General features: G+C 37.8%; 1 protein-coding gene across 3 annotated transcripts in view; it reads left to right on the forward strand.

Moving 5' to 3' along the window:
* ESRRG (estrogen related receptor gamma) overlaps positions 1 to 14,075 on the forward strand; it is a 290,909-nt gene extending 276,834 nt beyond the window's left edge. For all 3 annotated transcript variants that reach the window (XM_050894411.1, XM_050894413.1, XM_050894412.1), the window contains exons 6-7: positions 2,238 to 2,507; positions 13,806 to 14,075. In XM_050894411.1, the coding sequence (XP_050750368.1) occupies positions 2,238 to 2,507; positions 13,806 to 14,050 (515 nt within the window). In that variant the 3' untranslated portion in view covers positions 14,051 to 14,075. The remainder of the gene's footprint in view (positions 1 to 2,237; positions 2,508 to 13,805) is intronic.
* Positions 14,076 to 15,510: the final 1,435 nt, after the last annotated feature.

Below are 15,510 nucleotides of genomic sequence, written 5' to 3' on the forward strand. Positions count from 1 at the left end.
ATAGCATTATTTGTTTAAAAAAAAAAAGAACAAACCTGTACTCAAATAGATAAGTAAATAAAAGAAGGGAGTTGGGAGTTTTCAGAAGGAAAAAAATAGAGAGAAATTGCAGGTTAAACTTTTTTTAATCAAAACTGATTTTATTGCTTTTTGCTTAATTAAACTCCTCAAAGTGTGTGAAACATTGTTATACCTGAAAAATTGTTAATTTGTAAATCACAGGGACAAAAGGGCTCCACTGCAACTTTAAAGTTTCTATGCACGTAAATGTCAATAGAGTGCCTTCTCCATCATCAGCACTAAATTCACATTGATGCCTCTTTTCTTCTCTGTATTGATCCTTCCATGAGAACGTAGATTTGTATCTGTTAATTAATGCGTCCTGAAACAGCGTTTGTATTAATCAGGCAGATAAGAAAAATTGGATGCCTGCACCCTCATGACAACCGTAAAAGTGCTGGCCCTGATAAAATCGTGGATGGACCTCAATAAAAAAGTTCCTCCTTCCACTCAATAAACTAATCATCCTGCTTTTAATTATTCGGCAGAAAGATGTGTGGAGATTGGAGAATGTGTAAATCTATTTACTAACAGCAGTGTCTGGGAGGGAGAATGGGGCTGTCACAGGACGGTGCTGCAGGCTACGTTCTCTGTCCATCTGCTACTGCAGAAAAACTGGTTCTTGAAAGACGGGAAGGAACAGAAATGTTGAAGCTAATTGAAATCATGAATTCCTCCCTATAACCTTTCAAATGATTATTTCTTCTCCATTTCCCTCTTATTTATTTTAATCGCAGATGTGTTATTTTCCGTTGTCACCTCTTCAAGGGTTTCCTGTTGTTGTTGGCTCAGTTTTTGTTGGGTTTTTTTGAAGGCAGAGAGCTACAGTTCTATCACAAGACTCAAAAGCCAGTAAGAGAAAATGAAAACAAATAAGGAGGGGGAGAAAAATGAGAGAGAGCATGCATCCAGTTTTATGTTTCATTTTTTATGGATGCCTGGTGGTTTGGATGTAGGGTTTTCTTTTTTATTGTATTAGTTTTGCTGCTTAGTGCTTATAGAGAAAATCTTGTTTGGAGTAGATGCGTTGCAGATTTGCTAGTTTATGATATATTCCTGCTTGACTGTAACTCTTGACTTTCAAAACAGAAAAATGCATTTAAGTGTAATTGAACGCCAAAAAGAATGTTCTTACAGCAGGAACCCTGTCAAAGGACATGTAAGCAGCTCCATAAACAACTAAATGAAAGCCTCAGACATGTCTTAAGACCCTGTAAGAAAAGCTTGACTAATCCCCTTTGATGATTTTATTAAGTACTTGTGGTTGATGGTGCCAACTGGCAAACTACTGCATTTCACCAACAGGCCAGGAAAATCACTTCCTCTCCCATATTGTTTTGTAGCTCCTAATGTGATGGGATATTAGCAGTTTGATGTAATAAATTAACAGGTACTGTAAACGAGTCTGAAAAGGTAAGACAGTAAAGATGCTTGCCCTTAGTGATCCTATTAGGAAAGACAGCAGGAAAAAAAAAAGCAAAAGTTAAATTCATTAAGAGGCATTTATTAAATTTTGGTTGCCCTCAGAAAAAGGATGGTGTGACTGCTATTCAGTTGGCACTTTAATATGCCACCCTGTTATTTCAACAAGTGTAATAGAGGCGGGAGCCATTACAGAAATAATTAGCATCTTTTCTGAGGAGGGTAGGTGTTACTTCTCTTTCCCCTGAGGTTAAAGTTCAAAGAGAATTTTCCTCTTTGTGATAATCACCTTAATTCTATTAAAACATCAAATCTTCCCTTCTAAAAAAAGTTGGTTTTTTTTCCTCTCCTATATTGTCCTTCTTGGTTTATGGTAATGATGAACAGTCTCATCAGATCTCTGTTTCACAGCATCAGGTTTTAGAACTAAGCATGAGTGTTTCAGAACAAAGACGACATCATACAAATCACAGACTATCACTGCAATACTCCCCAAATTAATACGATTCTTACAGAAAGAGCCTGCAAATTGCAAATTGTTTATAACTTCGTACATTGATTAGAAAACGTTTGATTTTATATTGATTTACTTTCCTGTAGAAGGATGGGGAGGAGAGGCACAGAAGCAGAAGGGAGAATAATGGAGTACGTACATGTTTTATCACAATGTATATAAAAATAAATCAAAGAGAGGAGCAGATTTCTGACAAATGCAAACGTGCTTAATATTTTTCCTGTATTTTTTTCCTATTCAGGATTCTCCACTTTGTCTCTAGCTGACCAGATGAGCCTTCTGCAGAGTGCTTGGATGGAGATTTTGATTCTCGGTGTTGTATACCGGTCACTTTCTTTTGAGGATGAGCTCGTATATGCCGAAGATTATATTATGGATGAAGACCAATCCAAATTGGCAGGCCTTCTTGACCTTAACAATGCCATACTGCAGCTGGTAAAGAAATACAAGAGCATGAAGCTGGAGAAAGAAGAGTTTGTCACCCTCAAAGCTATAGCACTTGCTAATTCAGGTTGGCAGAGTGGCATGACAGTTGCTACATTTTTAATACATCACTTCTTTTTTTTTCCTCCATAATACTTTCTGCATGCTTGTTTTAAACATGATTTTAGAATAAGAAATTGCTAATCGGACCTTAGTCTAAAAGACAACAAACAAAGCAGTTCAAACTAAGAAGAACTTTCTGGTTCTAAGTAACTGTGGAATATGTTCCTAAGGGAGTGGAGAATATTGCACTGTATGATTTGGCGAGTATTTTACAGGCAAAGATCCCTTCAAATGAATATAGATGTTGTTCTCCTAAATCTATTCCATAATCCAGACAAGTCTAATCATTGCAATTAAAATGAACAGAAAGGATGCATGAGAATATGCTATATATGTTCTCTTTAAAGGCAGCTACTGATTTATTTGATAGAGTGAATTCAGCATATGGGAGGAGGGAGGAAATTCTAATTTAATCTCACAAGGACCACACCTTACCTTATGGATCCTCTGCATTTATGAGAATGCTTCTGCAAAAATTATTACCTGTGCAGCAAGGGTTAAAAATCTCAGAAAGAATTTTTTTTCTACATTTGAATTTAAAAGTGCTGAAGCAGTGAATAGCCTCAGATAAGTAAAAATCGTTTGTGCTTTGTTGTTTTTCCTTTTGTGTCTCCTTAATGCTTTATTGTGGTCTTAAGTCCCTTTTAGCATTTGCATAAAGTTCACGATAGATCCCTCTTTAATGACGTGCTGATCATTAGATACCTGTGTGTCAATAACATGCTCTGATGCTATGTTCCATTGACAGTCACACCGTGCCCCTCCATCTGCTTTTGTTTTGACCCTATCTTTGAACTTTATCTTGGTTGCTGGCCAGTAGTTTTCCCTTTAATTACAAGAAGGAAACTGTCAATAAAATCTGTTAAATGGGATGCAATGAGTGGCTTGAATGGGCGGACGGCTATTTGTTCAAATTCTGCAGCATTCAAGGTATTGACAGTTTGTTTTCTGGGGCCATATGTGACGATCAATCTCAGGCTGGGCTCAGCCGCGCTGAAAAATGAAAAACCAGATTGCTTTTGCTTACTTGTGGATGACGACTTGTGATTTGGCGCGGTCCTAGTGAGATGAGACCTTCTGCCCAAATTGCCCCCCTGAGAGCCAGGACGCGTGACTGTTTTTAGAAATAATTTTTTAATTGATTTTGTAATTAACAGTTCATCTACAATATTGATGCATGAATCCTCAGATTGATAGGAGGGAAATTGTTTTCAACAATGAAGTTGTACTTTCCTATTTGTCTTTGTAATGTGATTTAGCACTCTGCATTTTTAATTGGAAATATAATTCAAAAACATGCAAAGCCAAAATGCCTATTAGTTTCTTTGTAAAATATTCTCCACCCCGCTAACTCTGCCCTTAGTTTTAGAATATTATCTTATTTCCAGAATAAACAAAATGCTGAAATGCATCTCAAAGATCAAAATTATTTTTAATTGAAGATTTATTTTTAAATTTTGACCATTGTTAATAGACACTTGAGAATGCTTTGCAGCTTAAAGAAGGATTTTTCTCAAAATTGGTCATGCTTAATGAACAGAGCAGGAAAGTTATCTGGAATTAGGAGTCTAAATTGAGAAGGTTTTTTGTATTTATTTTGATTCTGTAATTCAAAGACTGAATTAGAAATATTTCTATAGTTTACTGGATAAAAAGGATAAGAGGCTAGAATATAGGGATATGGTGTTAAATACCACTCACACCTTCCCCCCCCCCCAAAAGACATGCAGTGTTTAAGTAATAATAAAAGATACTGCTGCCAAAAAAAGTTTAGTCATACATTGTGCATAGAGTGTATCAAAATCATCTGTAGCTTCATTAACTTCGCTGGGAATTACAACCAGGATAATGTCAGAGATAAATACAATTCAGCATACTAAAATTCAGGGCACATTTAAGTGAAAAACGTTTCCTTCCCTCATCTTAAAAGAAATACAATTGCTGTTTTAAAATGAAACTATTGCGAGGAGGCGTTAAAAAGCAGCCAGCCAGTCGACTTCCCTTTCAACAGAATGTTTTGACTGCTGACATTCAACATTTCAGCTTCAGGTTGTACATGCAGCAGATACCAAACTTCTGTCAGCTGTAGCTGCGCTAACCGGTAGGTGTAAAATAGCACCTGCAGAATTACAGCCGATCAAAGAATATCAGACCCCTAGTGTTTTAATTTACAGATGCTGCTAAAATTAAAGTGAAATTGAAGTAAAATTAAAGCAAAATTAAAGTAAAATTAAAGTTTTTGTCTTTTTTTATAGACAAAACCAGAAATAGCTTATTTTCACATAACTATGAACTTGATTAATGTAAATGCAGCTATATTAAAAAAAAAGAAATAAAATGCCATTATAAAATCAAATCAGTTAGCAGTTCACGTTTTAATGTATTTTGTTGCTACATCTGCTTTCTTCCAAAACTTCCACTATTTATTTTTCTGGTTTAAAATATATTAGCCTTTTTATAGCTGTAGAGAGAATGGATGAAGTATAATAAGAAATCTTAGGCGTTTCAGACATTTTTGCCATATCCGCACCGTCTAGAAAGATTCCCAGGTTGACTCTACTGTAAACAGTAGACAAAGATGGTTTTATAGCTCTGTATCTGTGTTAGTGATTTATGATACAGTGTCATAGTACTTTCCCTGCTGGTGTATAGAAGCAGGAAAAAGAAATTGTAGATCGTCTTCATATTGATTGTATTTTGTTTGAATAAATACCACAAGCTTTGTTTTGGCCAACAAATCTCAGTATCGTGAGCATTAAAACACCCCTACTGCTAACTTTTCTTTGGGCCTGCAGAGTCTACTTGTGCAGTATTTGATCTGAGATAATCCTGCCGTTTGGTTTCTAAAAGGTGGGGAGGAGAAGCCGTTTTTCAGGGAGATTCTCTGACAGCCATTATCAAATGTTCCCTTTGCAGGGTTGGCCAATGCCACGCCGCTTCTATAAATTTCCAGAAATGCAAGATGAATCAACTTTGTAGATTGTCACTGATTTCAAATGGAGTGCATATAGCATCTGAAAAGTTTAAATATATATATAAGAGCACAATACTGAAATGTGTAGACATTTCAGTCCTGTGTATGTTAAAGTCTATACAGGCATGATTTCAACAGTTGTGTTTAATATGTAGTGCTTAATATGGAATTTATCAGGTTAGTTTTAAACATCTGCATTGATTCGATAGTAATTAATACAGCCTTTATGCTTGAACTCCAGAGAAGTCCCTCACACCACGACATTGCCCTTGTCCTGTCAGTATCACGAGTTCCTTCCTTCTTTCTCTACCTTCTCTACACAAAAGCAAGTAGGTACCTTGAAGCTGCAGGATGCAACTGCCCGGCGTTCCACCTCACACCGCCCAAATGAAGCAAGCTGGCACCAATGAGCTCTTTGTTTACCCACGCAGAAAATCAACTTTGAATGGTTTCCAAAACATGCATGTACCAATTACTTCCTCGTGTGTAAGGGAAGGTGAAATATTTACAAAATATGTTTGAAGTGTACACAAGTGCGCGCACGCGCACGTGAACACTCTGACACAGAAAAGATGACCTGCTTGTCTCTTTTGTATTAGAAAATGCTTTCATGTATCGATTAGGTAATACTAAATAGGGAGTTGCAGGTGAGCAGTTTTTTGAAATTGCCTAATCAGTAAGGACTAAATTGTGCCTTCAGGCCAAATGTTGCAGAAGAGCTTAGGAGTCACGACTGAGACCAGATTTTTAAGAGAAGCTCAGTTCCCATCTAAGACCTAACATGAGGAACTAGAGTGTCAAAATACATTAGCACATTTGAAAATCTGATCCGTGTGTGTCTGCCTAATAGGCTGCTGGCACCTTGAAAAATCTGACCCAAATGTAGATGCTATGCACTTAAAAGTATAAGCCTATGCACTGTTGAAAATTTAATCTTAAACGCTAATACTAGCTGTCTAGCCTGTACCACCAGAAGGAGAAAAGGACCTCTGCTCACCATCACAATTTCTGGTCTCTCTTATTAACTCTCTTAAAAAAAGCTCAGCATCCTTTCAGTACTGAAGGAGTGAGAACCAAGAAGTATCTTGTGCATTTTAGCGTAATGAAGCACAGATCAACATTGATGCCAGTAAAGTTACACAATCATCTGTCCTGGTAAAAAAATTAGTTTGTTCTTTCAACTTACTTAGCTTTCCAGCCACCAAAACAGTGTACTCGGAGCACTAGGCTATCACCATTGAATAATATTATCATAATAAAAATTAACTGGTAGAACTCTATAAATCACTTACTCCACAGGACATCATCTTTATTCCCAGTATAGACTGTGGCTTATCTTATGTCACATCATACTATATTTAGTTTCTAATAATGCCTATTTTTTCATTTGATTTTATTTACTCATCTTGGTAGTGTTAGAATTCATGATTAAAAGTCTATCTATTGTGAATAGGCATATATAAAATATATATATGTGTGTGTTACTGGTATGTTACCAATGTTTATTTTGCCAAATATGAATAGCAAGGTCTGTTAACTCTTTCATGTAATTCTGTATAGAGAGTGGTACAGCACAGAAACCAGTTTTTAGAAAAGGATGTTGCCACTATAGTCAGAGTTTTCATGTTGCTTGAACAGTTTCTTCCTCATATTCCATTTTCATGTAATCAAATAGATGGCACCCACAATTCTTAGAGAAAATAAATAACTCTGCTACCATTTGCTTAATGATAGCATTAAGCAAATGGTAGCAGAGTTAATTACTGGTTTAATTTTTATTTTTTTTTTCTTTTTCTGGTAGTTGGTCTAGTAACTGAATAACTTTGAGATATTCCTCACTTAGTTATGAAATAGATAGATTTTATTTATGTGTTAGCAGCCTGAGACTCATGAAGGGCAAGAAGCGAGGCCGGCCCAGTGGCCAGTGGGAGGACAGAGCCCCGGGTTCCTTACTGCTGGGGCAGGACTGTAAGGGGAGTGCTGTGCTGTGTCTGCCAAGGGCCAGCTCTGTGCTGACAGGCAGATTTTCTGGGTAGGAAAGCAACGGTATGAACCGCTGTGTCACTAATGCGATTGCTAGTCTTCACTGTTACTCATCCTGCTTTTCCACAGCACTAAACTAGTGGCTCTCAATGGTAATTATGGCAATTACTTCTATCTTGTAGTGGATAAAAAGGATTTTGAAGCATTCATTCAACATTTTCTTTTAGTTGGTGTCTTACCCCCCAGCTCTGTCATTCGATTTCCCCTTTTCCGGAGTTTTAGTAGCCTTATTGAGTAGGTACTTGAACCAGTTCATAGTATGCAATTTGTTCTGCATTGCAGAAATATTCCTTTATTTATTACCCTCACTACCTATCCTAGTGGAAAGCAAGCCATTTCAGGAATAAAAAAAAGGTGGTTTACTGTGTTTTAACTTACCTTATGCCTGTGGTTTTAGTTCACTGCTAATCCAGTTAGCCCCTGAAATAAATAGGTGTGTTCTGTGAAGTAATTTCTTTTCTTACTACATCTTCATTTCCTACTGTGTTTTAAAAACTGCTTTGAGCCTTCAGTTTTCATATCTCTTCTTAAAAGTAGGCCAAACCAGCGCAATCACGACTAAGACCTCGTTCACTAAAATCAATCATACAAGCCTTTGTTTTACTTTTTTGGTTTCCACTGCCTATGATTCCTATCAACAAGGAATTCTTAATTTATTCCTCTTTAATTTCCAGCATATATTCCGATGGAAGTGTCTGTTTCCAACAGAATAATCCAAATGTCAGACCGTTTTTGCCATACTCTTTTGCAAGGGAAAATATTCTGTTTGTCTGTGTGCTTGTCTCTTAGCCTAACCATGCAGACCCCAGTAAATAGTTCTGTTCATAAAAGACAGGCAAATAGGTGGTCACAATTAAGTATATTTATGACCCAACACAGGGAGGACCAAAGTAAGTATCTGGGGCAATTTCAATTCTAGACTGGAAAAGGATAGGAATTCTTGCTGGGTGAGGGAACCAAGAACCTAGTTTGATTTGCTATTGACAATTTCCGTGGGTTGCTTCTATCTTAAGCAATGTGCTTTTCAAAATGTCACTGTGGTGTGTTTCTCATAAAAATTACACAGAAACACAGTGTGGGCAAGCACTTTGCAAAAATGCAAGTTTCCCTGTGTAAATCTGGCATACATTTCAGGCAGGAGAGGAAGGGGTTCTGTAATTCTGAGAACAGTTCACCCGTCAATAAACACTGCAGTGATTTTTGTGGGGTTTTTGGATTGGCAATACAATCTAGATAATAAATTTCTCTTATTTGAGACATAATCCAGATTAGGATTTTGTTGTCCTTATGTAAAGCAAAAACCATTTTGCCTGCTGTTCTTACTCTTCATCCCATCCAGTTCTTCCAGGATCCTACAACTTTCTAAACTGATTTATCCAGCTTGGGTTTGTGAAATGCTCAGCCATATGGAATCAGAAACGTCACAGCGATTGCTGTTTTTTGAGTACTTGTTGATATTTGCCTCTCTGATGTGCTTTATCAGCATCTTAATGTGTGCGTTTGCTGCTGCATATTCCCTGCTGCTTGATTCACTATAATAATTTCTTCCTTTATGCTGCCTGAATTTTCTGACATGAAGAAATACTTCATTTGAGACCCTGGGTTTCTACCGCTTCTTAGTGATGTTATATACAACATACACACATACCAGCCTTTAACTTTCCTCTGAGCAGTATTTTGAGAGGTCTCCTTGCCCTCAGTTCAAGTGCTTTCCAATCTTTAGCTAGTTGTCACCCTTTGTGGTGTGTTCTAAATGATTCCTGGGTGGCTGGATGTTTGTTTGCTGCATTTGAGATGAAGCTTGAATTTTAAACGAAGTAGATTGTAATCTGAATTTCTGTCTGGACCTTGTGGTGTTTTTCTTGCATAAGAACTCTAGTTTTCTCCCATTTCTGCACAATGATACAATCAATCAGCTGATCAGAAGAGGTACAATTCTATTTTCCCATCCTGTGATGGTGAAGGAAGGCATTTGCAAGGATAGAACGAGATTCTCCAAGCAGAGCTCAATGAGTTGATGTCCTCATTTGTTGATCTCACTCTTTCCCATCACAGCACTGATTGGTAACAACTTTTCCTCCTGCTAGACTGAAATCCCATGTTCTCAGCAGCGTGTTGTATCAACAAGTCTTGTGTTTGTGTGTTGAGCTCTTCAGTTTCACCAGCCTGGGATCCTTTTTTTGCAGGGCATTTACCATCAAATCCTCCTGCTTTCAAATGACAACACTTTCAAATTACCCTGTTTAATTTAATTGTTTATGTAGGCACTGATTTTTAAGTGTATTACATCTGGGTGTAGGTTTCCTCTGGATATTACCTGTGTAGGATGTAATTGTAAATTATCCAGACTGTCTGCAAAGCCACTTAAAAAAAAAAACAACCCAAAAACAAAAGAAGAGGGTTTTTCTTGGTATAGGAAGAACATTCAAAATCTTTGTACGTAACGTATAATTCAGTTTCATATTGTCTGTGGAATTATTTCTTTATTTCTGGATTGTCACACAGACTCTACGTTTCCTTAAATTATAGTGGTTCTTGTTGACATTGCCCTCTCTTACTAGTGAGGATTGGGTTTATCAGCAATAAGTTAACCTGCTCTGAATTCACTTCTACATCTGCCAGTCTGTAGTTACTGAAAAGATTTCTCTTTTCTTTTATTTTTCCTCCTCTTTTCCCCTTGGCTAGTTCAGCGTTTTCAGCCGTTTTCCTTATTTTCAAAGGCTTACGCCTGAGGGATTAAGATCTACATTCGTTTAATATCGGAATAAAGTGGAAGTTCCAGACTGCAAGGCTAAAACTTGAAGAAGGATCTTTGTAGAGATTAATATTTTCCCGAGCAATCTGCGAGCTGAATCATGGTCTAATTAAATAGCACAGATTTAGTGAGTTTGCATTTAAACATTAGCAGACCCTAGAATGGGTAAAGCTGAAATGAGTTTGAATCTTTTCTGTAAATGGGAAGTTAAATTATCACGGTAATTTGATTAAATCATTTTTAAATCTTTCACGTTAAATCACCGTTTTCAAAGAACAGTTTGAAGTCTTAATTGCTGTTTGGAAGTGCCCCTCTGCTATTTTTTCTTACCCCATTTCCTGTGATAAAATCTGTTTCCCAAGGCACAGCTTCCTAAACTGCTCCATGAACCGCTGTTTGGCAGCGGAGTGCTTGCATTAGGCCAGTGGAGAGCTGGCCAGTCACGTTCTTCCCAGCTGCTAAATTGATTTCAAAGACAGCAACAAATACATTAAATGCTTTACTACTATTACTTTCCCATGTAAGCAATTGCTCTGTTTACTGGAGGGATGGTATACAATCACCCCTGCAAGGAGAGGATGAGATCCCTTCTTTTAAGATGATGTCCACACAGTGGAAGAGTTTGAGAGCATGGAGTGTAATAGCTGTATCAGAGGGCAGGTTTTGATTCACCTTCCGTTCTTGCATTTTCTGAGGGTGTTCTCTTCCTCTTTTCCCTCCTCGCTCAGTTTCTGCGTAAGAAATACGTAGAGCATAGATATTCCTAACGCTGCAGGCCAAATTGCTATCCAAACTGCAGAGCTAAAGATCTTGGGGAAGTTTCATCTCTGTGCAAAAAATATATTAGTCTGGACTCCATCCATCTGTTTTCAAACTCAAACACGGTTGCAGTCACAAATACTGATTCTGGGAAGAATCAGACTGGTTTTGTACAGGATTAAAAACTAAACATTTATAGTCAGGTTCTCCAGAAAGACCTGTCTCTATGCAGTATGGTGTAAAAAAAAATTCACAAGAACAGTCAGTCTTTGACTCGCCAAGCATTTGTTGCTGATAAAATGCTCCTGTTTGGTTCCCCAGCAAATCTGGCCCTGGCACTGTGGGTCTGGGGAGAGGAGGAAGAGATGTGTAATTTCTGCACAAACTGTGCATAGTTTATGGAAAAATTATTTGGAGTAGCACATCGTGTGTTCTGTAGCACAATGGTGAATATCCAAGGACTCGTAAAGAGTCAGGGAGTACAGATGACTATTTGTTTGGAGTTTGCATTCCAAATTAAGCCCGGTGCTGGACACTATGCTTAAGACATCAGTCACGTTTGTATGTGTGTGTTAGCATGTCTGTATCGATTACATCTGTTTGTAGGACATAAATTCAGGGATTTTCTCCTATTGACACAGAATTATTTAATAGAATTGCTGTATTAGAAAACTATCAAAAATGTATGGATTTGGGGAATGGTCTCACATTAATTAGAACTAAATTTTGCTAGAGGTAATATTTCCCTGTCATCTTTTCTAAAATGTTGTAGCCTTCTTTTTCCCCAGGAGAGATATTTTTGCGTTTCTCTGCTTTCAGCACAGTGCACCTTGATGTGCGGTATCACATCCCTGCAGCGTCTTAACTGCATGCTTCTTAGAGCATGTATTCGCTAAGACTCAGAATTATTAAACATGTAAAATTCCCGTAGGACTCCATTATGTGTAATTAACAGATAAACTGTCATCAGAATCAATAAAACGTGCTAAATGATCCAAACTTGTATATAATTAAGTGTCTGTTTTAGAGCGGGAGCTGTAACTTTTATTTTTTTTCTTTTCAATTTGCACATTTGTTTTGACAATAGAAGCTGGAACATTTTTGTTAACCTGTTATTTACTGGTTTGTGTTTTAGTTTACATGTTTGTGTTTGAAAAGAGAGAGGTATTTACTGTCTGGCCTAATTATCTGAGGAAATAGTTGCACGCCAGCTTTTAGGAAATGAATCTTAGATGCATCTTAATTCTCTGAATGTAATTCAGATATTTGAAGCACGTGCAAAATTTGATGTTGTTATCATCAACAGGGTAAAACATGAGGCTCTGTCAAAATACTGATCCGTGGCATCAGGCTGCTTAATACAGGGCTTGGAAACGATGATAGAAGTGGGTTCTTCACCATCCAACTCCTCAGTCATTATTCTATCTGGGAACAGGAGCTTTATTCCAAAACCAAAACTTAAGATGCAAAGCAGCATTGTACTAACTAGAGTTTTCAAGGATATACTTTAATAATGCCATGACCCACTTTCACCCTGAGCTAAGCTTGCACAGTGTAGCCTATCCCTAGGACTTGTACCTCGCAGCAGTTATAGTCTCATGTGGCGTTTTATTGGCTCTGTAAGTCTGTTAACCATCCAAATTTTGGTAGCTGTTAGGAGCTGTTTGGTGGCCTCTTTCACCTATGACTGTTCTTCCTTACTTGCCTTCACCTCACTTTGGACCACATCAGGGTTTTTTTGGCATTTATGACTACCTAAAAGTCAAGAGAATTAGGGCTGCTCGTCCGAAGTCATCTCAGCATGGTCCAGTAACTGTGTGTTCTCACGGATATCTTCCCTTTCTGTATCTATGCTGTTGAGGGTTTTACAGTTATTTCAGTTAGATCTGATCTTTTTATTTCACACTTCCATTGCTTTAATCTTTCTGGGTCATGCAGCAGTTTAGTTTAGCTCCTGGTGTGCGTTGTGTCTAGGCTTGTCACTCAATACTTACACCACCAAAACCTGGAAAGGTACAGGGCGAGGTGCTTGCTTTGAGTGATTTAGAAAAAACACAAAACCCCAACAGTCATAAGATGAACCACCCTCTGAGTGGGTGGGAGAGAAGGATTATGCCTTGTAGGAGATGTTAGCTTCACAGAACAAAAGCTGTTCAGGAACATATCAAGTGTTGCCTGTCTGTCTGAATGTGCCTGAGGGAGAAAAAATTTACTAAACCCATCAGGAAATCACATCAGACCCGCTTTTCCCTTGTGTCAGTGCAGTGGTCCTAATCCCGTGATTATCATCTCTGAGCAGTGGGTAACGAGCATGGCTCCCAACTCCACAGCCTTGGAGCCTGACGCAGAATTTTACTGAGCTTTTCCATAGCAGGGCAGTCATTCTTGCTTCCCTGATAAAACGCAGGCCTCAATTCACACAGCCCTTTGGTGCTATCATTTCTTCAAAGCAGTAACTGTAAGAGATGGTTTATGGAGCAGCAAGGGTGACTGTTTTACTTGTTTGAGGAGGAGGAGGAGAAGAATTACTTGCACAAGAGTTAATTGTATATTTGTAGTTCCACAGTGGTTCCAGATATTTTCCTGAAAGTCAATATAGAAATTAGTGGGTAATTATCTTCCTTCTTTGTGAAAGAGGATGGACAGAACCAGTGAAAGTGGTGTGCAGCCATAGCGTTATCTGACTTTTGGCACACCAAACTGAAACCTCCTGTTGCTCCTTTGTTTTGCAGACTCAATGCACATAGAGGATGTTGAGGCAGTGCAGAAACTTCAGGACGTCTTACATGAGGCTCTGCAGGATTATGAGGCCGGGCAGCACATGGAAGACCCACGTCGCGCAGGCAAGATGTTGATGACTCTCCCGCTTCTGAGGCAAACCTCCACCAAGGCTGTGCAGCATTTCTACAACATCAAACTGGAAGGCAAAGTCCCCATGCACAAACTTTTTTTGGAAATGCTGGAGGCCAAGGTCTGACTAAAGCATCATGGGCTTCCCCATCATGCACGTTTTAAAAAAAAAAAAAAAAAAAAAAAAAAAAGGGAAAATAAACAGGATAATAATGGCAAAGAAACTTAGTGTTTAATTAAGGAAAAAATGACTGCACTGATATTTAGCAGCAAGACTGTGAAGCAGCTTTCAACTTTTTCTTCTGTGTCTTTCTGATGCAGTTTTTCTTTTCCTTTTCCTTTTCTCTCTTTTCCTTTCTGTTCTTTCCTTTCCTTTTTCCTTTTCTCTTTTTTCTTTGCTGCTGAACTTTTTAAAAGAGGTCTCTAATTGAAGAGAGATGGAAGCCAGGCCTGCCAAAGGATGGAAATCCATAATATGGATGCCAGTGAACTTATTATGAACCATAATGTCCCCAATGACAAAGGAATCAAAGAGAGAACCACCGTACCTAGCAGTACAGTACAACACGATGAACTGACTGAATGCAGTATTAGATTTCATAGGAGCAGTCTCTAATTAGACGACTAAGCGACGATGCATCGGCTGCTTCTTATCATTGCATTTTCCATCTAGATCAGTTACAGCCATTTGATTCCTTAATTGTTTTTTCAAGTCTTCCAGATATTTCTTAGGTTAGCTACAATGTAACTTTTTCAGGGAATAGTTTAAGCTTTATTCATTCATGCAATACTAAAGAGAAAGAAATACTGCATTTTTGTGCTGGCTTGAACAATGATGAACAATAATGAAGGACAAATGAATCCTGAAGGAAGATTTTTTTAAATGTTTTGTTTCTTCTTACTAACGGAGATTTTTTTGTACCAGCTTTACCAGTTTTCAGCCATTTATTAATGTGGGAATTTATCTTACTAAAGCAATAGTCGAAGGGAAGGTGCATATTATCACGGATGCAATTTATGTTGTGTGCCAGTCTGGTCCAAAACATCCAGTTTCTTAACATGAGCTCCAGTTTATAACTAAATGTTCACTGACTCAAAGGATTAGATTACACCTACAGTATATCCGAGTAGTCTAACATATAAATACTCCATGTCAAATACCAATCTGTAACGGTGTTAGGAGACAGCGACTGTACAAAGGTATAGTTGCTACGTGATTTCTAACTGCTTCAGTTGCAAATGAACGAGATACTGCCTATTTGCAAAATTATAACCTCACATGCAGAAAAACCCTATGAACCAATAGTAGCTTAAAGGCAATAAGGCAAATGCCAACGTTTGCAAAATTAAGAAATCAGAGTAGTAGCCTTCTGACCAAATTGAAGAATTTAACACTTCTATACCTTATTTATTGATTTAGATTTTATTTTGTAGATGGCAATCTTTAACACGTAGCTAAACCAGTATATGTGCTTTTCAACCAGTATTGTCACAGCATGAAAGTCAGTCAGTTTCAAGACTGTTACGAGGTGTAATCTAATGTATAAACCGATTAGATGCCCCCAGAAAACTACAGTCGCTAAATAA

Source organism: Gymnogyps californianus, chromosome 3 (assembly GCF_018139145.2).
Source record: "Gymnogyps californianus isolate 813 chromosome 3, ASM1813914v2, whole genome shotgun sequence".
In the NCBI taxonomy this organism is placed as follows: Eukaryota; Metazoa; Chordata; class Aves; order Accipitriformes; family Cathartidae; genus Gymnogyps; species Gymnogyps californianus.